Source organism: Carassius auratus, chromosome 24, assembly GCF_003368295.1.
Source record: "Carassius auratus strain Wakin chromosome 24, ASM336829v1, whole genome shotgun sequence".
In the NCBI taxonomy this organism is placed as follows: Eukaryota; Metazoa; Chordata; class Actinopteri; order Cypriniformes; family Cyprinidae; genus Carassius; species Carassius auratus.
The window spans coordinates 7,133,520-7,160,832 of NC_039266.1; the positions used below are offsets into that span (position 1 = coordinate 7,133,520).

The following is a 27,313-nucleotide window of genomic DNA, read 5'->3' on the forward strand; positions in this document are numbered from 1 at the left end:
GGTTTGGTATTATTATAAAAACAACAAAGCCGGTTGAAAAAGTAATTTATTTATTTATTTTTTAAAGGCAACAGTTTCTGTAAAAGTGTGATTCTTTCTTTCTTTCTTTCTTTCTTTCTTAGTGTAGTAGTGCTTCATCAACCCATGATGGTTAGAGCTATAGGACCTTGTGACTTGATATTGCTTAGGGCTCCCGAAATGGAAAACCCACCCCTGCACACAGAATTAGTTTTTAAGATGACGATAATAATAATAATACTAAACTTTATTTTGTATAGCGCCTTTAAAAGTTGCATCCCAAAGTGTTTTACATGCACATAAAAATATGAAGTTAAAAGAAACACACAAAAGTACCGGCAGCAAAAAACTAACCAAACAATACAAAGTCAATATGATAAAAGACAAAGTAATCACATAAAAGCTACCCTAAAAAAGGTAGGTTTTAAGGGACGGTTTAAAAACACTAAGGGATTAGGCTTTTTTAATCTCAGGGGAAAGGAGTTCCCCAATTTAGGAGCCAAAGAAGAGAAAGCCCGAACTCCCATAGTTTTAGCTGAGTTTTTTTTTAACAGTTATTACTTCATAACAACAATTTCAAAACTGTCAAGGGCTCAGAGAAAGGCTTCCTGGGTTCCAAATGTTGTAGCTTTTGATCACTTCATGATATCACCACAACATTAAATTCACATACAGCACTACCTTATTTCTGTCATGAGACACTGAATGTCAAATAAGAATATGAAAAATTTGATCACCTATTTTTCAGCATGAGAATTTTCAATGGATTTTTTCCCCCTTGCATTAAAATATAGAAATATTGAATTTGGTATCTACAGGACAGAAATAAGGCACAAGGAAAATTATTTTTTGATGATGTTCCCCAGTATGTTAGCTGTATCTGTTCCAAAGTTTTGTGGTAATAGCATAAAGTATCCAATATGTCTAGATTGTCCCCAACAAACCCTCATTCAACAGGATAATGCAGGTGTGGATTAGTCACTTCCTAAAGAAGAAGAAGAAGAAAAAAAGCATTTGCACCAACAGTTTGGACACACGAGTTAAAGCATTTATATTCATATGTTTACTGGAATATTTGTAAATTATATATATATATATATATATATATATATATATATATATATATATATATATATATATATATATATATATATATATATATATATATATATATTGTGTTTGTACATATTTTATATGAATGCATGTGTAAAAAAGATCAACTGTTTATATTTCTTTATTTTTTTTTCATCAGGGACAAAACATATCAATTAACATGGGTGTTATGTGCCACTTTAAGCCAATATAGATAATCTAAACAAAGACACAATTTATAAAAGACTATTTTATGCGATCCAATTGAAGAGGGGTGTCTAAATGTACTTGATTTCAATGCTGCTAACTGCATATTTAAACAATATACGGATAAAGAAATAAATAGGAAATATCCTGAATATTTTTTTTTTTTTTTTTTTTTTTTTTTTAGATTTGTGAGATTTTGATGTAATCAAGCTCAATCAGGGTATTTCCATAAACAGGTTCTATTTATATGGTTATACATAGAACTTAGATCCTATTATTTGGAACAATAAGAATACTGAATTTGAGATTAAATATTTAAGTGTAACAAAAAGGCAAACTATAAACCGAACATCATACTATTTAAAATTGACCTAATTCAATATCTGAGAAAGGTACGAAAAAGCAAAAAGCAAAAAGCAAAAAGCAAAATAAATTTATTAAATTCTTGAAAACTTTTTGATTGATAATTTATTTTTAGTTATTTCGTGGATAATATCTTTCTGGTTTATTTTTATTTTCTGTTTTTTCTTTTTTTAATGCTGCTTTGACTTACAAAAAAAAAAAAAAGTTGGATTCAAAATGATTAAAGTGGCGTGAGCTGCGTGGTCATGTGATACATGTTACTTTTCTAATCGCGGAGGCGGGGCTAGACGTTGCGTAACTTACGTAAACGTCGAGTCAACATGTCGGGAAGCGTTCTGATGAGAGTTTTGTCTGATCTAAGCAGAACATCACAGTTTCTACATCCGAATAAGACGAAGTGTGTGACTATAAGACGACCAATCTCTGCCAAACTGCAAGGTAGCAGCCGTGTTATAAACCGAGCAGCTCAGGCGGTGTGTGATCAAACATTAGTGTCATAGTCCTCTACAGTCACTTTGCGATTGTGTACTTTATATGAACACTTTATTTGATGGCGTATGCACAGATACCTACGTGTTTACTTTGTGGAAGTGATGTAAACATCAGTTTATTTTAACATAACTGTGTACACACCTGCTGGTTTATGTATACACACACATGCATTTAAAAGAAACGGAGAAATATATAGTCAACAGTTGTACCTCTTTTGTCTTTTTTTATTTGATTTCTTTCTCGTAAGCTGAAATATTGAAGGATTGGTTATTTTTTAACCCGTTTGCCCTTTGACAAGCCAGACAAGGTGTGATTTCAAGCTTTTGTTAATCATATAATCAAGCTGAACACTGTCAGGGATGAGCTCTCATGAACTGGCATTATTTAGATGCTGTATAGACTTTTATTCATAGTTTGTATGAATAATGGGTTTTTTTCTTCACTTTTTTTTTAATCTATCAATGAGGAATTCTAGAATGATTTATTGTTAATAATTTAAACTCTTTTCTCTGTGAAGGTCAGGTCAGACCACTAGATGGAGTGAAAGTCTTAGATCTGACGAGGTACGAGCTGTGCATTCATAGCATGCTTCTCAATCACAATACACAACTATTTTATTTGCTATATATATATATATATACAAAATAAGTGACTACACGGTGTGCAATGCAGGGTTTTGGCTGGCCCTTTTGCTACTATGATATTGGGAGATTTGGGAGCCGAGGTGATCAAGGTTGAGCGACCAGGTAAGGTTTGTGTAAATAGTGCACATCTTATTTGACATAGTGCATGAATTCTAGTTTAAGATGTTGGCATCATTTCAAGGATTAGTTTCATCCCAAAGTTCAAATTCTGCCGAAGGAAGTTATTTCTTCTTTGCCACTGTTTTTTATATACTGAAAGTGAATCAAGCTCTAAAATAATAATAATAATAATACAAATTTATTAGGTTTGCTTGCATGTATATTAAACAGTTATTTGACCAAGCATGCCAAAAAAAGCTAATATTTTGAGGTAGGTAGTGCTGTTTCCACTGTAAGGACATTCATCATATTAAATGCTTCGTGTTGCATGTAAAACTGATTCTTTGTTAGCTCTAAACACTGACGGTGAACTCTGCTGAACTGTATTGAGCTGTGAATGAATGTGTGGCAGGCTCCGGAGACGACACGAGAGCATGGGGGCCTCCGTTTGTGGGTGAAGAGAGCGCTTATTTTCTGAGTGTGAACAGGAACAAAAAGGTATACTCCGTTTTATTCGTATCTTATCAATTTTCATCTTTAAAATGCATGAGATCCTCATTTCCGCTATTGTAATTGTGGTTCCTTTCTTGCAGAGCATTGCTGTTAATCTTAAAGATCCACTGGGGACCAAACTTGTAACTGAGGTAGAAGTTCAGTGTTTTTATACTTCGATGCATTACAGAACTGTTGCTGTTTGATATATTTTGGCTTGAACACCTTGTCTCTCGCACTGCATTGTCTCTTCTGTCAGCTTGCCAGAGTCTGTGATGTTCTGGTGGAGAATTACTTGCCCGGGAAGCTGAATGAGATGGGACTCGGGTACGAGGAGTTGAGTAAAGTGGCCCCTCAGCTCATCTATTGCTCTATCACAGGTGAACACAATATTTGCAGTATGAAAAGAGTCCCCGGTAAAAGCTATTTGCATGATTTCTGCTGTAATTATGACAAAGTTGCATGTCTTTATAAATGTGTCTTATCAAAAGTGAGTTGAAAATAAATACTGAATACCAGTTTAAAATAACCATGATTCCCTTTTTTTTTTTTTTTTCTGTGCATATTTCAGGAGTTTTAGTTATAAACAATCCAGAAATACATTTGGACTTTTATTTTGAAATGTTACCATTGTCAGCTGCTCATTTAAATTACATTTAGCATAAAATACAACCATTTACAACATATAACTGTATAAACACCATTAAGTAAACATTTATGATATACTCTTAATTATTATGACTGTCTCTTGACATAAATGCATGTTATATATTGATTGTAAACCACTCTGATAGACAGAGTCTGTAGAATGTGCAACAGCTCTGCGTTTTGACATTGAATGTGCATCTCTGAGATTTTTTTTTATTAAATCATAGTCTTTTGAATGTTAATAATCACATTAAACTCTATCAAAATTCTAGTGGTTGACTGATATAGTTTTTTTGACAGCCGATGCCGATATCTTGGAAAGCAGGGGGCTGATATAAAGCCAATATTAAAAATAAATTTGAAAGAATTTGGCAATGGATAAAAAAATAAATGTGTACAATAAACATACTTTAGATAAATAAAATAAATATTTAATAAAAAATTAAATTAAATTAAAAAGAAAGTAAACACCATAACCAACTTTGCACTCAGTATTCTGGGAAGTTTGTGTGCATTTGGAAAAATATTTTTCTAATAAAACCAGGGTAACCCTCATTTGATATGATATGAATATGACAGTGGGCAAATGTATAAAGTAAAAATATTCATTAGTCATTCAAAGATTTGTATGAATTATATAAATGCGTCTTTGCTTAATGCTGATGCCAATCAAAAAAGTATTATAACATTTGCCTTTCTATTACTAATAATATAAAAGCAATCAATCCAATACTTTTTGTATACATTAATTGCTCTGTTTATCCGTTCTATCTGTATTAGACGGAACTGTTAATGATGACAGTAAACACGAGAGAGAGTGTGAGCCCTGTGTGTTCAGGTGCTGCTGCTCTCAGCACCGTCAAAATAAAAGTCCCGCCTCAAACACATCGGCCAAGCATAAAACTTATCGGCTGATATCTGAAAAATGCCAAATATCGGCCTTGGCGATATATCGGTCAACCACTACCCAATTCCTGTTTTTCCATCCCCAAATGTAAGACCTTTTTACATTTTATATATGTGTTGTGTATATATATATATATATATATATATATATATATATATATATATATATATATATATATATATATATATATATATATATATACACACACAGTAGTGAACATTTGAAGTGAATCAAAAAAAGTTAATCAAAGTTGTCCTAAGACAAGATCAAATTTTGGTTTTAGGACAACCTTGATGAAAGGTTTTGATCCACTTCAAATGTTGACTATACATATATGTTTTATTCTTTTAAGACTATTTATGTTAAGTATTTAAATGCTATTTTATTAACACATTCAAGACTTTTTAACTTTTAAATTTCATAAAACTGATGTTTTAACACAGCTTTAAGACCAACATGCAAACATGCTCCCAAATAGATTTTACAGTTCACACGCATCGGTTTTAAGTTGCAAATGAGGGTAACATGTTTACAACATCAAGCTGTGGTAAAAAAAAAAAAAAAAAAAAAACTATTTTCAATGTTTTATGATATTATTATGTTATCAAATTATATGATAAATAATTTACATATTAATGGTTTTAGTATTTTATTTAGATTGAATTTAGATTATATTGACATTAATAATCTTTTTTTATTATTATTATTTTTTTAATGTTTGTATTTGTGTTCTTGAGGCCCCCCAGTGGACCCGGGCTCCCTGCCTGTTGAAGATATGTGTGTCATTGCACATTTTTTAAGCGTTTTCTCTTTTATTATGCATTTATGATGCAGTCTATGACATTAATTAATAGAGAAACTGGGTGTGTTTGTATAAATGGAAGAAGACCGCTGCAACAAAAAGCTGAAGTGCTCATTACCTTTACGTCTCCAGGTATCCATGTAAAAGCCAGGTTTTCTGTACTGTAGACACACCTATGGTATTCTAAATCTGGCCTGCTTTTAACCCATAAACCCTAATGTTTTCAGTTGTATGGCCCTTATGAAAAGGCTAATTTACTTTACTGTCTGAATATTTTTTTTAATCACTCATAAACAAAGCCACGCTTTAATTGTTCTGTAGCCACGCTAATCTGAAGCGGATGGGCACTGTCACCACGCTGGCTGCTTTGGTGATTGGTTTCACGTGTCATGCACCCATAAATCCTGCAGTCAAGTCACACTTGACAAGGAAATGGAAATCAGCATTTCTGTAGACAAGCACACATTTCTCAAGCACACATTTCTGTTATAAAAAGTCACCAGTTTTTGTCAAACTAACATGGATTTTTTTTTTTGATTATATAGGTGTAAAATATTTTACTACAGATTGCATCTGGATTTAATACTGTTGCTGAACTACTGAGAAATGTCTGTTTTTATTTACATGGGAACATGAGGTAGTATAAATTACAGCATCTATCAGCACGCAGAAAAATTCAAACCATTCAAATGAGTTCAGCAAACAATGCTGTCATGTTGGCAGTGATCTTAGTCGTTACATTGTGTCAACACTGCAATGACACGTCTTGCGGTTAGCAATGATTTGCACTCAAAGACTGCGTTTTTTCTGCTGTTCTCTGTAAGATCACAAATCACAGCTGGATTCCCATGTCTCGCGCTGCTTATAAAGATTTGGAGGCGTAACCCACAAGACCTCATTAAATTGTAGATGCTGGACGGTTAAATTGGAGTGATTTACTCTGCTCATCCTGTATCATTTAACTTTCCCCTTCTGAAAGGATTTTTCACTTTCTTCTTGAGTGTAAAATCAGTCTGGAACGCTTAGTTTCCACAAGTGCTATTTGATTTATTATTTGACAGGAATTTTCCTCTAGTCGATTGTCATCATTGTGCCTTCTGTGGTTTTGCTATCTGCTTTGGTTTCCTTAAACCTGTGGATATCAGTATATTGACTGACTGATTGATTGATTGACTCGTGCTTTCGTTCATTCTGTTGATTTAATTTGTGTGTGAACTATCCCTTTCATGCTTTTTCAGTATTGTGATTCTCTTTTTACAGTACATTAACAGAGTCTTGCAAAGTATGTACATTTTGCACAGTAAATATAAAGATATCAGTATCAATGCATTGTTGAAAAGTTGCTTAAGCAAGTGGCAAAACAATTAAACCTAGCCAAAAGCCATACGTGTTGACTGTGAAACACAGTAGACTTAAATTAAATGCATTTATGGTGTAATTTCCACATTTTTGTGTCCATCTATGTCCACTTTTACCGTGAACAATGTGCTGTCACTTTAATTCAGCTCATGGAGCACAACAATAATAGACGACTACATATGCACTGCTCCTGGATTGCATTGTGTGCAGTGTGGATGTGCTGACCTGTTAACATAGGCATGGAGAAAAAAAACTGCATACGCTCGGCAAACGGGCCTTAGATTGGGAATGTTGGATCCAGCACTAGAGGTCTGCTGTGGCTCTCTTGTTGAAGCCTTTAAATCTTTGCTTTAAGCAAATATCATTACCAGTCTCCTGCCCCACCACATGAACTGTGATTAATTGGACACCCCAATCAGGAATAAGGGAAGTCATTCATTTATGGCTGGTTTGTATCTCACATGCTGTAGCAGTTCTGCAGTCTTTTCTAATTTATTTGTAATGGGCCTTGCAGTGGCATGCCGTCAGTTGATTTATTGACATCCTTTGGTTTATTGCTTCAGTCCTGAGGGGGCAAAATTGTGGCCCAGTAGCAATTTGGGAGTGACCCATTTTTTATTTTGGCCCAATTTCATCAGGAAACGGCACTGTGTAACCTATACATTGTGATTGCTCGTGCAAATCCCCGTAGAGGCTTAAAACCATGACTTGGCAGACTAGATGCATCTTTGATACGAGACATAATTCGCCTTGCACTCCAAAAAAAAAAGAGGTCCCACACATGGGAGATTAATCAGATGTTGACATCAGCGTTGTCAGGAACCTTGGGATTTGCCATTGCTGGCGTAACGATGACCAAACTTGGCCACGAAAGCATCGAATCTTTGTCTGTTTTTTACTATAGAAGGTTTTTCTTCTTCCTGCAGGGTTAAAGTATCGAGCATGCTCATTATATGCTTGAAATACTCTTCCTTTTGTCAAAAATATTACCATTTGGGTTGTAATTCTGAGCCATCTGGGTTTTTGGACAACCCGGTAGAACACTGTTTTGAATGCAACAGCTAGTTAACTCAGATAACTAACAAAAAACACCAGAATACCCTTCAGATTTATCAATTTTTTCATGTTCCCACTATAAAAGGTTGGTTTTGATTTCACACCGTTTTTATCAGGAGTGCATCATGTCTGTCACGGTCCATGCAGATATGGAACGGGTGTTTTCGGGTGAGACACACATTGTCTAGTCTGGTTAACGTGGAGTAATCAGTACAGAGAAGGAGAACCACAGACTCCTGTTCCTCTTCTGGAGACGGTTGAGGTCTCCTGGGTGCTCGGCGTCCACAGAAGCGACTAAGCTCCCCGTTTCTTTTTATTATTGGGGTTTCATTTCTTTACAGCAAATTAAAGCGGATTAAGTGGCGCCTGAGAAGGCGAGTCATTTTCAGCATCTGTCCTTCATTAGATGGGCCTCCACACCCAGATGTGCTGAGGTTTGGCATTAGATGCCTTTCACATGGTGTCAAAGCTGGCAGTGGAGAAACCTGGCCTGTCTGATGAATGGAGACAACACTACATCTAGTTAATTCTGCTGTTGTTGTGATTCTCTTAGAAACCAGTTCTCTAATCTCGCTGAATGACTGCTAAAATACAAGTTTGAATAATTAGTTTAGCCTTTTTTGTTTGAAAATGTTCTATATATTTTCTCATCCTCAGGCCTTCCAGGATGTTAATGAGTTTGTGTCTTCATTTGTATAGATTTAATTAATTTTAGCATTAGATCACTTGCTCACCAATGGTTCCTCTGCAGTGAATGGGTGCTGTCAGAATAAGAGTCCAAACAGATGATCCTTGTTGATTTTGTGAAGAGAAAAGCTGTATATTTGCAAGGGATTTACCAGGGTCTTGATCATTCACTTAGAAATGTAAAAGCTCACCCCTCTCCTCAGCAACTTTAGCATGATTTGAGTTCTCATTCCAGTCTGAATGGTGTAAAAGTTCTTGAAAATCACTGTAAAAATGCTATAGTAAACCCTGGTTAACTGGAAGTTACCTTAACATATACAGTGAAAAAATTGTAAAGGGCTTCTATGTAATCAGATTTTTTTTTTTTTTTTTTCGAGTAAGAACTATAAATTACCATATGGAAAAAGTAAAAGCGCATTTTCAGAAATCACTGTGAGACTTGTCACATATTTTGTATGGATCATTTTATTTTTTCTTAATTTTAGTTATTAGTTAGCATGGTAAGATTTTGTGTGATGTTTTCTGTTGTCTATTTACTTAATTTTTTCCTTGTATTATGGTGTTTATCAGTACATTTAAGGCAAAAAGCAGATTTTGGTGGTTTAGGTAGATTGGTATTTGTACATTACATCACTTAATGAAATATATGGTTAAAAATATACAGACGACCCATAATACTGTAAACAATGGTACTGTATTTTTATTGTTAATATTGTTATTTATTTTATTTATTTTTACTCTTTGCAAATGTGTAACGCATGGTTTACTACTTTATTATTATTATTTTTTTTATTCTTAAATCTGAGTATTAGCAGTACGGTAATAACAGTGATTGTTGCCTTAGCAAACACAAGTAATTAAAGCAAAGAGAGAAGGAAAAATGTTATGAAGCGATGCTGCTTTGTGAAATATTCTTGCACAAACTCTGGCCAGAACATTGCTGTTTTCATACTAGGGCATGACAGATTTTCCTTAAGCCGCTCATACCTCTGCCAAGGAAATAAACACATCCATAGATGTGTAGTGAGTCAAAAGTCTTAGAACTACGATGGAGTTCCTAGAATCAAATTAATCTGACAGCTCTGAGGATAATAGAAATGTAATCAGGTCTTCGCCCACATTCTCTCTGGACATGTGAGCTCCGCTGTACTGGCAAAGCAGAATATCCTGGAGATTGTAGCTCTGACTTGGTTATTCTATACAAAACATATAATCAATAACTAAGTCTGTTCACTTTTTCAGGATATGGACAGACGGGCCCCGAGTCACACAATCCTGGATATGACTCCATTGCGTCTGCGGTGTCTGGTATGATGCACATCACTGGTCCTGAGGTGAGGACAATGATCTGATGTGCTTCTAATTTATAGCATCAACAAATTGTGCAATTTTGGTGGAAGAAACCGATACCCTTCCCCTTCCCAAACCCACACCATTTGTTTCGAACATTGAAATGAATGGCACACTCCACCTTAAATGCTACATCATATTTTAGATCCTTTATATTCAGTTTGTTTATCTTTTTTTTTTCTTTTAAGGATGGAGACCCAGTCAGGCCAGGTGTCGCTATGACCGATCTGGCCACTGGTTTATACACTCAGGGAGCCGTCATGGCTGCTTTGCTTCAGAGACAGAAAACAGGACGAGGCCTTCATATAGACTGCAATCTTCTGTCTTCACAGGTGCGACATTTACTTATCTGCAAACAAAAGCATGGAAGTTCTCCCAGTAATGAAAATGTCATCCAAGATTTAGGCTAGATGAGTTTGTTTGTTTATGAGAACAGATTTGGAGAAATGTAGCATCACTTGCTCACCAAAGGATCCTCTGCAGTGAATGGGTGCCATCAGATGAGAGTCCAAACAGCTGATAATAACATCACAATAATCCACAAGTAATCCACACCACTCCAGTTCATTAATTAATGTCTTCTGAAGCCAACGGCTGCGTTTTTGTAGTAAACAAATCCATAAAACATTTAATTGTAAACCAATGTTTCCGTCCATAATCCATAATAACGCTTCCTCCAGTGAAAAAGTTAATCACTGTTGTTCTCTCACATCAAAATCCCCCAAAAATATTTGTTTTGGACTGTTTTCAACTGTAAACTTCTGCTTCAGACAAGATGACTTTTTCCCTGAAGAAAGTTTGAAGGTGATTTATTTTAGCCACAAGCAACAGTTTGAGCTGAATTTCTTAGAAACACATAGATTTTCACTTCACAAGACATTAACTGCTGGACTGGGGTGGTGTGCATTATTGTGATGTTTTTATCAGCTGTTTGGACTCTCGTTCTGATGGCACCCATTCACTGCAGGGCATCCACTGGTGAGACACTGATGCTACATTTCTCCAAATCTGTTCCCATGAAGAAACAAACTCATCTACATCTTGGATGACCTGATGGTAAATGCATTTTCAGCAAATTCTCATTTATGAGTTAACTTTTTCCTTAAAATGGGAACAAAACAAAAATCCACCAGTTGTGCATGCACAGAAATTGGAGGCTCCTGGAAGGCCCTTGTATGAAGATGCTTTTTAATAATGTTAATTAATTGAATGTTAGAACGAGGTTAAGATAAATAATTGTTACTGTTTTTAATCATAAGCTTAAAATAGGTTTTGAAATCTATTAGCTGATTTTATTAAGATATGGTAATTACAGAATATTTTATTCTAATTTCAGTCAAATATTTTTGTATAATGACACTAAACTGTAAAAGTGATTGTGATCACTCTCTTTATTTATAGTCTCTTTATTCTCTCATTATAAACTTATCAATAGTTCACTCAAATCAAGATTTCACCTCCATTAATACATTTTGGAGTATCGATTCAAAGGCATAATATGTAAGGTTTCCATAAATTCAATAAACTATATAATTTCTCATTCAGAAAACATTTAGAGGCAGATATGCTTGGCATATAGAAGTGGAACCAATTGGAAGTCTCTTTAATGCGTCAGTTATTTTCTAACATTGAGTTCATTTTTGATACAGGACGTCATTTCACTTTCATGCTTTTTAACTGACAGTTCAATAACACCGACTGTACTTCATAGATTATCTGCATGATGAAATATTCAGGCCCTTATTCAGATTTCAGGGCTGCAGTTGTTGTCTCTTGCCCTTTGAGCTTTTTAAACTGAACCAGACCACTCTGTTTTGTTTCTTTGGCTTGAAAGAATGCAGTTCCCTGGAAGTGAGTTTAATCGGACCCATTCCTGACTCAAGAGAAAACATCAGCGTTTCACTTTACAGTATAAATAAATCAGCTCTCCATAACTGTATAAGCTTATAAACCAATCATAGTCCCTAGCTACTAGACTTCAGCATGTGCTTTTTAATTTAGCCTAATGGCTTGATAGATTTGGCTTTGGGTGGTTTGTGTGGAGTGAAAAGGATATATATTTCCTAATGTTCATAGTGTATTTCTTAATTTTTCACCTTGAATATTGTTTTTGTGTACATTTATATAATGTTAAGGCTTTTAAGTGAAGTTTCTAATTCATGAGGTCACTTTAAACTTGAACTTTAAGATTCGTCACAAGTACTTTTTGGATTGACTTTTCTTCTTTATGTAAGTGGTGACTCAGCTCAATTTGTTCCTGGCGTAAATAATGGTGTGGTAGGCATGCTAAGGGGTAAATGCTAATTTGTATTGTAAGTAGCAGTAGGCTTTCCTGCCATGCCACTGCGTATTTCATGAACAAAACCGGTTTTGAGGCAGTTGAATACCTGTCCTTGTGGAGAAAATAGCCCACCATTTACAAATGTGATTTTGAGTAATTTGCACCTGCCATTTTCTTTTGGTTTTTGAATGAGCGACTTCAAAAAAACTTCTGGCCTGCCGACTTCCAATCCTGCCCGGAAATGCAAGATTACAGAGGATCTAAATAGAAATGCTTGCTCGGAAGACGTCAACGCCGTAAGCAGCCGATTGAGAAGCCAATAGTGTAGCATCACGGGAATCAATGGAGCGTGAGATGCTAAGTTTACGTGTTCATGAACGTGTGTCGATGGTTATTTTCCACAAACATCATCGTGTTCCAATAGAAATCTGATGCATGACGTTTGGTTCACTTGGTGTATGCTTTATATTCCCTCCTTGTGTTTTAATTGCATGTGAAAACTTAAAGATTGGGATGGAGATGTACAGTTTAGCTAGCAGTTTTCTTTCAAATGACTTTTGCATCTGCAGTGTCACTTAACAGGATGCTTTTGTTGAGTTTTTCACCATAGTAACTACCTGAAACCTCAGATAACCTTTTCAGCTGTGGCTGCTTTCTGAGCAGAAATTCGAGATTGACTAAAGTCTTGATAGATAAATATTTGCAAGCAGCAAACGTGTTTTTCATTTTATGCTGAATGACAAAAGTGTTTCCTCCAAACCGCTTCTCATTGTGTTTCGACACCGAATAACGAAGAGAAAACTCAGAAAAATGACTGTTGAAGATTACTCAATCAGAAAAGCATTATTAGAGTCCAAACCTCACAAGACAGATTTGGTCTGCGTCTTCCTCTGTTTATTTGAAGAGAGCCACTTTGAGTTCTGCAGAAATGGGACATTTCATACTGTGATAAGAATGTGGAGGGATTGAGGAACACGTTATTTCGAAATTTTAGTTGCAGTTAAGAGTTTTAATGTGAATGAGTCAACATTCACAAATTTTAGAGCTAAGCTTTTAATATCCTCAAATATGATTGTAATGAAACAAAATGAGTCACACTTAATTTGTTGCAGGAAGGTCTGTCTGGTTGCATTCTTCGTAAATGTTCTTGCTCGGGTGATGAAGGACCTGACGGAAGTATGCCGGAAATGTGCCGTCTTTGCTCATGCTGAGCTTTAATTGCTGTGTGACTAATCGCTCTCGAAATGCAGGAAAATACCAAACGCTTGCCTATCAACTATCCTGAGCAGTGACCTCAAAGGCAGCTCACAGGGAATAATAATACAACTTTTAAAGCTATAGTTCATTTTAAAGGTACACTACCATTTGGTTACCAACATTCTTCAAAATATCTTTATTTTGTGCTCAACAGATGAAAAAAACTCCGGTTTGGAACAAAATGGGGAACCATAGTAGAACCATTTTTGGTTAAGAAAAAGAAAGAAGAAGCTTTCTGTGATTAGTTAAAAGAAACAGTTTTTTTTTATTTGTGTGAAGAACATCTGAATCTGAACCGTTTTTAGTATAAAGAGATTTTGTGGAATGGAAACTTACATCACTATGGATATTAAACGTTTTTAATGAAACCATCAATGCCAATAAAGAACATTTAAATTTAAGAGTGTACATGGTATTATGTGTACAATTTACAATAATGTTTAAAAGTTTAGGGTTGGAAGGTTTCTTTTTTTCTGTTTTCTTTTTGAAAAAAAGACTCTTCTGCTTGCCAAGGCATTATTGGTTTAATAAAAAATACAGTAAAAACAGCAGTGTTGTGAAATGATATTATAATGATAAAGAACTATTTTCTATATTGGAGATATTGTAAAATGCAGCTGTATTTTCAGCATCATTCCACTTCAGTGTCACATGATCTTCAGGAATCATTCTTATATGCTGATTTGATGCTCAAGAAACATTTCAGATTAGTATCAGTTTTGACAACAATATCTTTTTGTGGAAACTGTGGTACCCACCCCCCAATTTTAATAAAATAAATAAGTACAAAATAAATTCTCAGAACTGCATCGCCAGTACATCCAGTACAAATCCAGTACATTAAACAATAATATTGGGTAAAATTATACATTTTAATTGCATTCAACTTTTGATCTATACATAGTATAATTGCATCAGCTGTAATTTAATTTTATTTTTTAACAAAAAAGCTTGCAACGCAACGTTAGATTCTGACCGAAAGAAGGTGTTTCAGAAGGCCTTGTAATCATGCTGCCTTAAAGTGCTGCCTACATGGGCAGCTCTGTTTTGGAACAGAGCCTTGTACTCTGTGTAAACCTACTGTAGCAAATGAATAAAAGGTTTAAGAATCAGGCATCTGAGTTAAATCTGTTATCCCGCGCTGCTCTTGCGAAGAGGGATTTTAAGTCTGTCATCTTGTCCCCTAAGATTTCTGTAAAGATCATTCAAAAGATCCATAAAGATCCACAACACATCCGACTCGTTTCTGACATGATACTGCAAAACCTTTGTGCAGAGCTAACGAGTCAGAGCGCTCGTCCCCTGAATGATACCGCTTTGAAAGAAGGATGTGGTTTCCAGAAATGGTTCCAATAATGTGATTGTGATCGTCTGTTGTGGTTCGAGTACATTCTCTCTTGAAACTTTTTTACTTGTCCCCCTCATACATTTTTAATTGCTTCCCATTTCAGGAGAAGTCACCCGGGCTCTTTTCAATGACTATTGGATTTTGTGCATGGATTTTCTGGTACATGGCTAATAGGAATTTATCGTATGCATGTGTCTTATATGTGGGCTGAAGGGATGGTGGGTCATGGTTTCTGCGGTAGACCCTAAGCTGGCAAAGTTAAGTGAGTTCTGCCTCTTTCCAAACATTTCCCACTGATCATCCTGTGGTCGTAGTAATCTAACCCTTCAGCAAATTTATAGGTTCTCTGCAATAGCAAAAGCACAGAGGGCATTAGATAACCACACAGTTTCCCTTAATCCAGATGCAAACATTGGTATTTATGGGCAGCATTTTATGTCCTGGGAAAACCTCAGGTTGTTTGGAAATCATTATTCTTCAATTGAGTTATATAGGCTAATGTCATTATGTCTGTGCTCAAATTCCTGAAATTGATATTCCTGGACCTAACAGAGTAGGGCTTTTTAAGTAATGATTGGCAATACTTTAGTTTAGGGACCAATTCTCTTCATTAACTAGTTGATTAACAATATATGCAGATATCTTTCAACTCATTTTGGCGTTTAGCCAATGCTAATAAATGCCGAAATGTTTAAAGAATGACCACAATGCTGACGTGATCTTATTACTAACACACCCTGAACACATGTGAGGTATTTATCATATCAGTATCATTTTTCATATTTGGCCAATGCCGATGTCATAATTGGCTGATTCCGATACTGTAAATATAATATCATGCATCCCTAGTAATAATATAGCATAATGAGAAATTTACAAGGCATTGTTTTTTTGCAGGCGGGTCATTCTTGGTTTTGTTTGAACTCGGAGGGAGTGTCGGCCACATTAAAAAAAGTTAACAGCTTGGATTAATGCGTATTAGAGATGCGAACTGTTTAAAATGATTCAGTTCGATTTGGTGAACTGAATGATTCGTTCGCGATCAGGATATCCAGACTGCTTTGATTTGAACTCTCTCTCACAACAGACACGGAAGAAAAGACAACGCTGAATAAAGTCGTGGTTTTTGCTATTTTTGGACTAAAATGTATTTTCGATGCTTCAAAAAATTCTAACCGATCCTCTGATGTCACATGGACTGCTTTGATGATGTTTTTCTTACCTTTCTGGACATGGACAGTAGACCGTACACACAGCTTCAATGGAGGGACTGAGAGCTCTCGGACTAAATCTAAAATATCTTAAACTGTGTTCCAAAGATAAACGACGGTCTCACTGGTTTGGAACAACATGAGGGAGAGTTATTAATTACATAATTTTGATTATTGGGTGAACTAACCCTTTAAGTTCAAATGGCATGTGAACCGATCATCTCTTTCTCTTTACTTCTAGTTATAGCATGAAATAAACATGAATGAACGTCACAAGGTCTTGAAAGAAACAGTACAACTTACTGAAATGAATAATTCCTCATGTAATTGCTCAGTCAGCTGTGGAAATAAGTCAGTAAAACAGCTTCTGTATAGAAATTGTGAATTGAGCATGTTAGTACTCATCCCTATACAACAGTATGTCTGCCATGTTAACATTGACCTTTGACCTCATATGTTCCATAAATGAACACAATGACACATTTTCTTGTAGTTCTTATACTTTGAAGAAGCTGCCTGGTTCTTCATCTGTTTTTTTTTTCTCTTTGCTCATCATCTCCTATGGTTTTATGGGATAACAAATCTTTCACTAATTGCACAGTTCAGAATCTCAGCAGATGCACTGTGTTGTCGTTCTTGCAGAATCTGTTGCATGTTCAGATTCTGCCTTCTGTTTTGTAATTTGCAGTCGCAACACTTTTTGATTTTGTTACCCTAAGTAAATTCATTTTAGAACTGTAAATCTTAAATGTAACAGATGTTTGTAGAAAAATATTTTTTATTAACAATAGATTACACGATTTTTTTTATACTATTCATGAAATACTAAACAAAATTTATCTTATGAAGCAGTGCTTGGGTAGAGTAAGGTAACAGAAGTATGGGCAATTATGCAGGGGATGTCTTTGGTTTTAGTTTGGAGTGAAACAGCTTGAAAAGTTTTTAGGTTTTTCTCAGATGTTGTGCCAAGAACAAGTTCCGCGCTCAGGAGAGAAGGCTGGGATGCGCTTTAGTCCATGCTATTGTGTTTTAATTGGAAAATATCTGGCTAGAGGAACATATGCGTAGCAGATTTGGAGAGCGATGATATCCAGTGACCTCTTGCTACCCTGTAAACGTTTATCGCATGTTAAATTAAAGATCTGTGGTGAGAACAGCACATGAGGTGCTGTGAGTGTAACAAGATGCTATTTGGCTTTTCTGTCTTTGATATTATAGCAACTTCATTAATTTCTCTAGGTTTCTGTTGAATGGAAGTGTTGGATGAAGTGTTGACTCCTCTTGAGTTTGTAGGGCAGCAGTGGGTCTGCTGGGAAATAACTCAAGTTCGGTCTCTGTAAGGCAAGTCAGTTCACTCAAAGATTTTTCCAATACCTCCAAGCAGCTCTTTTCAAGGCATACATGTTTGGTTTCCTTTTACTTTAAAGGGGTCCTATTATGCTCTTTTACAAAGTCTTGATTTTGTTTTGTAGTTGTACTAGAACAACTCTCATGCTTAGTGGTTCAAAAAACGCATTATTTTTCACATAGTTTACACTATTACAATACCTTTCTCCCCAGCCTGGCGTAAATGGCTCGATTAGTTCTTGGTTTGATGAAGGCCCGTCGATTGAAAAATGAAATGTGTTGTGATTGGTTAGCTGTCCCAGTGCGTTGTGATTGGAGAACAGCTTTGATAGTGTTTCAGTACTGCCCCGCCCCTGGCCAAAGCAGCAAGTTCTGTCTGCTCCTGTATAGTTAAGGATTAGCATCAATATTGCCATCTTAGCATGTCTAAGACAAGTTTATTGAAGTGCACACTACAGTACAGATGCATCTCAATACATTAGAATGTCATGGAAAGGTTAATTTATTTCAGTTATTCAACTCAAATTGTGAAACTCGTGTAATAAATAAATTCAGTGCACACAGACTGAAGTATTTAAGTCTTTGGTTCTTTTAATTGTGATGATTTTGGCTCACATTTAACAAAAACCCAATCTCAACTAATTAGAATACTTCATAAGAAAAAAAAAATCATTTTGTGAATTGTTGGCCTTCTGGAAAGTTAATTTACTGTACATGAACTCAATACTTTGTAGGGGCTTCTTTAACTTTAATTACTGTCTCAATTCGTTGTGGCATTGAGGTGATCAGTTTGTGGCACTGCTGAGGTGGTCTGGAAGGCCAGGTTTCTTTGACAGTGTCCTTCAGCTCATCTGCATTGTTTGGTCTCTTGTTTCTCATCTTCCTCTTGACAATAGCCCATAGATTCTCTATGAGCTTCAGGTCTGGTGAGTCTGCTGGCCAGTCAAGCACACCAACACCATGGTCATTTAAACAACTTTTGGTGCTTATGGCAGTGTGGGCAGGTGCCAAATCCTGCTGGAAAATGAAATCAGCATCTTCAAAAAGCTTAATTTCAGCAGAAAGAAGCATGAAGTGCTCCAAAATTTCTTTGTAAATGGGTGCAGTGACTTGTTTTCAAAAAAACACAATTGACCAACACCAGCAGATGAAATCACACAAATCATCATAGACTGTGGAAACTTAACTGGACTTCAAGCAACTTGGGCTATGAGCTTCTCCACCCTTCCTCCAGACTCAAGGACATTGGTTTCTAAATGAAATACAAAACTTGCTCTCACCTGAAAAGAGGACAACAGTCCAGTTCTTCTTCTCCTTAGCCCAGATAAGACGTCTCTGACGTTGTCTGTGGTTCAGGAGTCACTTAACAAGAGGAATACGACAACTGTATCCAAATTTCTTGACATATTTGTGTGTGGTGGTTCTTGATGCCTTGACCCCAGCCTCAGTCCATTCCTTGTGAAGTTCACTCAAATTCTTGAAACGATTTTGCTTGACAATCCTCAAAAGGCTGTGGTTCTCTCGGTTGGTTGTGCATCTTTTTCTTCCACTTTTTCTTTCCACTCAACTTCCTGTTAACATGCTTGGATACAGCACTCTGTGAACTAGTGAACCAAACTGAGAGACCATTTTGAAGGCCCAGGAAACCTTTGCAGGTGTTTTGAGTTGATTAGCTGTTTGGCATGTCACCATATGCTAATTTGTTGAAAAAAGAACCAAAGACTTGAACTACTTCAGTCTGTGTTCATTGAATTAATTTAATACACGAGTTTCACAAGTTGAGTTGAATAAATGAAATAAGTGAACTTCTAATTTGAGATGCACTGTATATTGACATTGATTTCTCATTTGAGTTTTTTATGAATATCTTATGAGGTGCACATGCCTTGAGTGGATTATACAGTAGGTTGCTCTTATTATTCAGTTCTGGACCAGTTGCTAATCATTTAATGAGCTTACTGAAGAAGAAAGTTAAGAAACATCACCGATATTATTATTATTTTTTCGCTCTCATATGGAAAAAAAATTAGATTGTTTCCAGCCGTTTAAACACAGAAACCAAAGTTTCGGTAAACAACAGCCTCAGCGTAAGACGTCATGGAAATAAAGCAGCTGGGAAGTGAAGAATGGGTTCAGCTCAAGGTGTTGGGCAGATTGTTAAATCATCACTGACAGGCTTTGATCTGACAAAGTATTCCACCTCTGTCCTCTCAGTGCATGGTTGTACATTGCAAAATATTGTCTCAGCTGCATGGCTTCTGATCTGATGTCAGATGGGCATCGTAAAAAAACTGGGGCTGCCTTTAACGTTTTTATTTAAATGCTGTAATCTAGATGATATGCCTTTTTTAGGTGTTTGTTAAAAGTTTTTGTTGGTTCATTTTCCAGAATAACAAACGGTAGTTTCCAGTTGGAGGAAGGTTTTACGGCACGATCTCATGAATTGCTGTGTCAGCCGCGAAAAAGATGGCTGAACTCACAAAACAGCAGGGTGTAATGAGCTTTCTGACAGTCCTTAAGATTTAAAACTATTTTCTTTTTTCTTCTTCAATTTGTCTACAGGTTGCTTGTCTCACTCACATCGCTGCCAACTACCTCAACGCTGGTATCGAAGCCAGACGATGGGGAACTGCCCACGGGAGCATTGTCCCTTACCAGGTAACCCCATTTCTAACACTGTATAGAGCTCTTTATACTCGCTATATCATAAGCTTAAAGCTTTTCACTGTCATCATTCTTTGCTGCCTATAATTACCCAATCACATTAGGTGGAAGGAGAAAAAAAAATCACAATTTAATATAATAATTTACTTTTTTGTAATGTAAAGAATTTGAGCGCAGTTTTTCTATTTTATACAATTTAATGCAATATAAATTAATTTGATGTAATTTAATGCAGTGAAATAGTTAATACAGTTAAGGTTAATTAAGTGTAATTTAATTACATTTATTAGATTTAAATCTTTCATATAATATATTTGATTTTTAATTTAACTTATTTTAATCTAATATAATTCAGTGCAGTTTAATGCTATTTATATTTTATTTAATGCAGTTTAATATTAATTAAATTCAATTTAATGCATTGTTAGTGTTATTTAATTACATTTATTTCAATGTAATTAATTTAAATTTTAATGCAGTTCAATGAAGTATTTACATATAATTCAATGCAGTTTAATACAATACAATTTAATGTCACTTTATTCAGTGTTATTTAATTTACTATATTTTTATATAACATTAATTTACTGAATAAATTGAAATGTTATTTAGTTAATTCAAGGAAATGCTATGTTTATTTTATTTTAGTTCTTAACTGAAAAAGACTAAGACTCTTGATCAGTTATTCTCAGGCCCTTATTAGCGATGATATTTATTTGCCCTGATGGGTCAACACATGGTTTGTTCTAGTCTCATTCAATCAAATCTGTTCCCACTCCTCTTCTGTGAGTTATGATGTTTGAGAAAGGACTGACCAGTGCATACAAACATTTGTTTGAGCGCTACATACATTTGACCAGTGCATACAAACATACACACATTTGTTTATTTTACACAATTATTCATGGAGAGTTTTTTTTTTTTTTTTTTTTGATAATTTGATCAAATTTTTGTCGAATGACTGCATCGCTGGAACTGATTGTCCTCAGACACCTCTTTATATCCACTCTAATTTTTATATACCCAAGTGCTTATGGTCTAATACTAATGAATTACATTTGTCTGTGTAAATATTTGATGGAGCTGCTTGTACTTGCACATGGTTATAGTTGGTTTATCATAAGACTTGTTTGAGACGCCTCAGCTTTAATGCATTTGAGAGCAGGTGTTTCAGTCAGGAAAGGAGTGAAAAAAGAGATGACAGCTCCCATGTCTTGTATAGCAGGCCAGAGGAAAATATCATGTTCATGTTCGCCGTTTTCAGTGGATTATTATGAAATATTGTTGCTGGAACATGAAAATGAACAAATAATCCCATTTCTATTTTTAGTGTAATAAAAAACATGATTCCGAAATATGATTAAAATAGAGATTATTCTGCCAGTGTGTTCACACATTAGTGTCTCGCCTATAAAAAAAATATATAACTAACTTTTTAGACATGAGCTGAGATGTTGCAGCTGTGACTCGCTGCAGCCTCGCTGTCATGAGAGCATTGTGGCACTCGTCAGACTCAGCGTGATGCCTCGGTCATGAGTTATTCATGATTTGGTGAAATGGTTGATCTTACAGTTTTTGTAGGATGTTTTTGCACTAATACTATGAAGTTTTACCTACAAATCGTACACTTTTATACGAATCAGATTACTGATACACTTAAGTACAATACTTAATATTTCTCATCAAATCATGCATTTTTAACTGGCATTTTCCGGTTGGGGATTAGTTTGTCAGTTCTGCTCCTCTTAACCAATTACTATAGCAATGTATATATATAAAGTATTTTTCAATAATGCCCAGTTTTTCTGAACTTTTTCTTTTGCCTTTTTTTTTTACTCTTTTTCTCCAGAGGGATTTCTGTACAAAGTGAACTTTAAAAAATAACTTGATGCTGTTAAGGCTGGTTCACACGGCAGGATAATTAGGCCGATTTTAGCCCCGATTCACCCCTTCCGACAATCTTAGGATGCTCCGATTATCGTAAAATAATCTGATTAAATATTCCTGCCGTGTGTGGTGTGTTAAGACCGCTCTCCTCTGCTCGGAAGAATGTCGGGACCGCTCCGATCTCAAATCGGGGATATCCAACATGTTGGATTTATTTGGCCCGATTTCTTATCGTGTGTGGTGTCCCCCGAGGACAAACAATCACGCAGCCTGTGGACTGTGGGTGTAGCCAATCAGAAAGCGAGGTGACGAGGCGGTGAGGAAGTACCGGGAAACAAAATCAAAACAGCCAGCGTATATAATATAACAAATACAAATAAAGGTCATATGGGCATAACTACATCCACAACTGCAGTCCAACAGAGTACATGGAACCTAATATATGAACGTTTATTTCAACGGTTATTAATCTGTGTAGTACGTAACAACATTTCTATGAGATGAAACAACAACTTATCTCCATATTATGATATAGCAAGTATAGTCCATGCTCGCGTTGTCTCCACCTCTTTGACCATCGTCTTTTCTTGTTTTTCTTATGTTTTTTTCAGTTTAAAATAAAGCACAAACTATGGCCACTGCATCCTCTTCGTCCGCCATGATTGTTTACTCTGAAGTCACGTTTGATCTCGAGGGATTTTGCGAGATTTCCCGTCTGACCTGGGAATGCTCGAGAGTCAAATCGGATCATGTGTGATGTGTTGATATTGCCGTGTGGCTGCACACCACACACGGAACGACCAAAACTGTTAGACCCGTGATTTTTTATCGCCGTGTGTGGGGTCTCTCAGGTTTGGAAAATCGGCCGACAATTTTTAAATCAGCCCGTGTGAACCAGGCCTTAATTTCAGCACAACTTTTCAACTTAAACATTTAAACTGGCTTAAACAATCAGATGAAAAATGATTTTAATTAAAGTTGAAAATGAAAATGATACTGATTTAAAATAATGCAAAAACACGTCATGACTCATTTTTCTTTTTTCTTTCAGTGTGTCTTGAAGCTATTTGAAATATTGGGTAAAACAGAAAGTATATAAACAAAACCGAGACAATGATACTAAACTTATTTTATTATGAGGGCATGAACTACTCATCCCATGAAGCATTGCAAATTATGTCAGTGAAACTACAATGACTGTACAAGTTAAAGTTTATACACTGCTTTTATTATTATACATTTTTCTTTTTTAATAATTAATACTTTTATTTGCCAAGGATGAAATAAATTGATCAAAATATACAGTAAGGACAAAAGATTTTCTATTTCAAATAAATGCTAATGTTTGGAACTTTGTATTTTTTTTTTCTTTGTACTTTTTAACAGTATATATAGCAGAGGGACTCTGATCATTTACAGTTCATTTGTTTGTTTGTTGGCGTGATGTTCATTTCCATTCCACTGGCTCTGATTGGTTGATCATCTCATCAAGATTATGGGTAGTGTAGTTCTTCAAAGTGAGTTTGGTTTTTTTGTTTATTAACTTTTAATCAGACTGACATGTGGCATCTATACAGCACACCCACGGCAATAAACCCACCACAACATTAACCAATCATATGTGACCATACAAGAATAAACTGAAGATCTCCAGTCTTGTGGTTGTGATATTAAAGAACAAAACAAACAACAGTTTACTTGTTGGTTAAGACCAAAGACAGTCCATAAATGCCTCTTCTGTTGTCATTCACAACATTTAATTTATTTTCACTTAAGTTTAATGAGCTATGGCCTTTCATGTTCCAACAGCCGTCCCGGGATAAACATTGAACCCCGTTTTCCTTGCAAACGCTCAGATCGCTTCGTATAGCAAGTACAAAACTGGAGGACTGAAGACACCTCCTGCGTTAGTTGGCGGCTCTGTTCGGCAGATGTTCACAGTGTGACGCACGATGTCCTCCGTTTGATTTTTTCCTCACTTTTATTGACGAGGGGCGACTAGTGGAACGTCCTGAATGGCTAGGGTGTAGTTTAGTCCGCAGCAGGACACTAAGAACAGAAGTCCTTAAGGCACTATTGGCCCTCCACATGGACCAACACTCAGTGAAGAAACATTTGTCCTCTAGATATCGTTTTCTAACAATCTTTAGCTTCTGCACAGACTGAAAGTTGAAAGGTTGATTATACTTCAGCGCTCTCATCTCTGTCGTAGAAGAGCACTAGAATGAAGCAAGAAGAGTTTGTGGAGGTGTGTGGTGAAAGGCAAGATTTATGATGAACCAGGGTCTATCTTGTTTTAATTACCTTTCGGTTTCAAAGAACTCCTAATCGCTCCCATATTTGCATTGAGGTGCTGAGTGTTTGGCCTGTTGGCTACCATAAAGCGTTGTGTAACAAGGCATCTGCTCCATTTAAAGTGCAGATAGATTTATTATAGATGGTGAATGTCAATGAACACAGTTCTGATTGTTACAAGGACACTGTAAAGAAATGCATTTTGAATTATTCATTTATTTTATTATTTTTTATTTATTTACTCACTAAATATATGTGTGTGTGTGTGTGTGTGTGTGTTTGTATATGTATGTATGTATATAAATGACTGGCCAAAAACCATGCGTAAATTATTCTCTGATTGACAAACCAGAAGATAAGATTATTTGAAACAAACAAATAAGGCTGGCATAATTGGAGCTTCGCAAAACAAACCAGTGACCAGGTGATGACACTGACCCCAGACAGCGTGAGGAGATCCTTCAGCAGGATCAATGCACACAAAGCTCCAGGTCCTGACAACATCCCTGGGCATGTACTGAGAGACTGTGCAGCAGAATTCACTGATGTCTTCCTACAGACATTTTCTACATCTCACTTAGTCAGGCTGTCGTTCCCACATGCTTTAAAGCTACCAGCATCATTCCAGTCCCAAAGAAGCCATCTCTGTCCTGCTTCAATGACAGCTGTCTTGTTGCACTTACTCCCACCCTCATGAAGTGCTTTGTAAGGCTAGTCATCCACCACATCAACACTGGGGCCCCCCAAGGATGTCTGCTGAGCCCCCTCCTCTTCACTCTGCTGACCCATGACTGCACACCGTCCAGCACAACTCCAACCTCTTCAATAAGCAGATGATACGACTGTGGTGGGTCTCATTAGCAACAAAGATGAGACAAACTACAGGAGTGAGGTGAGCCGCTTGGCCGGATGGTGCATTGACAACAATCTCTCTCTGAACGTGGAGAAGATGAAGGAGATTGTTGTAGACTTCAGGAGAGCACACACTCAGCACGTTCCTCTGACCATCAACGGTGCGACTGTGGAGAGAGTGAACAGCACCAGTTCCTGGGTGTGCACATCACAGAGGACCTCTCCTGGACCGACAACACAGCAGCACTGGCCAAGAAATCACAACAGTGTCTCTATTTCCTCCGCAAACTGAGGAGAGCCAGAGCCCCACCCCCTATCATGTGCACCTTCTACAGAGGCACCATCTAGAGCATCCTGACAAACTGCATCACAGTGTGGCATGGTGCCTGCAACGCGTCCTGCCGAAAGACTCTGGAATGCATAGTGAGAGCAGCTGAGAAGATCATTGGTGTCTCTCTCCCCTCCCTCCAGGACATTTACAGAACCCGTCTCACTCGCAAAGCCTTCTGCATCACAGGTGATCACCTGTCACACAGCTTCTTCAGGCCAGGACCAGCAGACTGAAGGCCAGCTTCATCCACCAGGCTTTCAGGAAGCTGAGCTTGCTTCCGAACTTGCCCCCCCGTCCCTCTTCTGCCCCAGACACCACAGAACTATGATCTATCTGCCATGTGCCTTGTGCTGCTTTATTTAACTTTATTTTTATTATATTTTAACTTTTTTTAAATGCCCTTATTGTATAGTTGTATCTTATATTTATATTTGATCTAGATTTTCAGGCTCTACTGTTAGTGTTATCTGTATTCACAAAGGGTCTGAGAGTAACACAATTTTTATTCTCTGTATGTATGTACTGTACATGTGGAAGAATTGCTAAAAAAGCAGACTTGACCTGACAATGAAGTAAAGCCACTAATAGCTGTACAAATGGGTCATTATCAAAATATATTGACAATCATGTATTTTTATTTCAGTGAACAGAAACACCATATAAAGTCATTCTATAACACTAATAGTTTACTAAAAGTTAAAGGATAGATGCTGTTTTTGTTTCATTTTGCTTTTTTGTTGTTTTTGTTTTGTTTAGCCTTGCTTTGCTTTTGTTTCACCTTTGCTTTGTTTAGTTTTGTTTTAGGATTTGATTTAATTATTTTTTTTTTTTTGCTTTGCATTTTATTTTTTATCTATTTGTTTTTGTTTGGAAAACTGTTCTTTATCCCTTATCACAGATGACTTTTCTAACATTGTGTTTATTTCTTTCTTTTTTTGTTTTACAGAATATACAATTAATTTAAATACATACAAACATAAATAATGTTTTTCCACCCTTCATTTGGAGAATTTTTTTTAATGTTTTTGTAAGTTATAATGTAGATGTTATAATAATTAATTGATTATGATAATATAATAATAAAGATGTTAAATGCTTTGCTAGCTTTTATGCATTCTCAGAAAAAAGGTTTTCATTGGGGCGACATCCTAATGTGTTGAAGGTGCATGTTTGTACCTTATTTACCCCTATATTACTACTTTAAAAGTACAGTATATATTAGTGTCTAAAGTGTTAGATATATATAAAATATATATATTTAATAATAATCTCCATATTAGCAGATTATTCAGATGATTAACACAGATAATTACACCACCATTATACGTCACAGCACCCACATCTTGGTTGTAGGGTGTTATAAGGCATTACGAAGTGTTTGCAAACTAGTCAGAGTTTGCCAATATTAAAATAGTAAGTCTAATCACTTTAGAAAAGTAATAGCACACCTCTCCTCAAGCCTCTCAGTCTAAGTTGTCTTTAGTAATGTCTTTAGAACAAATGTTGTGGTTTAGTGCGGTTTTGCGGTAATTTCAAATCCCTCACCGAACATATCACACTAGAAACAGTCTCAGTTACCGTTCCTCCAATAGATCCTTCACTGCCTTTCTGTGGCATCAGTTTC

At 36.0% G+C, this 27,313-nt stretch overlaps 1 protein-coding gene across 2 annotated transcripts in view; it reads left to right on the top strand.

The window, feature by feature from the left end:
• The first annotated feature begins 1,964 nt into the window (after positions 1–1,964).
• sugct (succinyl-CoA:glutarate-CoA transferase) overlaps positions 1,965–27,313 on the top strand; it is a 109,840-nt gene continuing 84,491 nt past the window's right edge. Inside the window, exons 1-9 of one of the 2 annotated variants that reach the window (XM_026200857.1) lie at positions 1,965–2,118; positions 2,690–2,735; positions 2,845–2,918; positions 3,328–3,413; positions 3,509–3,559; positions 3,667–3,787; positions 10,109–10,200; positions 10,405–10,548; positions 20,223–20,318. In XM_026200857.1, the coding sequence (XP_026056642.1) occupies positions 2,001–2,118; positions 2,690–2,735; positions 2,845–2,918; positions 3,328–3,413; positions 3,509–3,559; positions 3,667–3,787; positions 10,109–10,200; positions 10,405–10,548; positions 20,223–20,318 (828 nt within the window). In that variant the 5' untranslated portion in view covers positions 1,965–2,000. Of the gene's footprint in view, positions 2,154–2,689; positions 2,736–2,844; positions 2,919–3,327; positions 3,414–3,508; positions 3,560–3,666; positions 3,788–10,108; positions 10,201–10,404; positions 10,549–20,222; positions 20,319–27,313 lie in introns of both variants that reach the window. The other variant, XM_026200858.1, reaches the window with a different exon arrangement.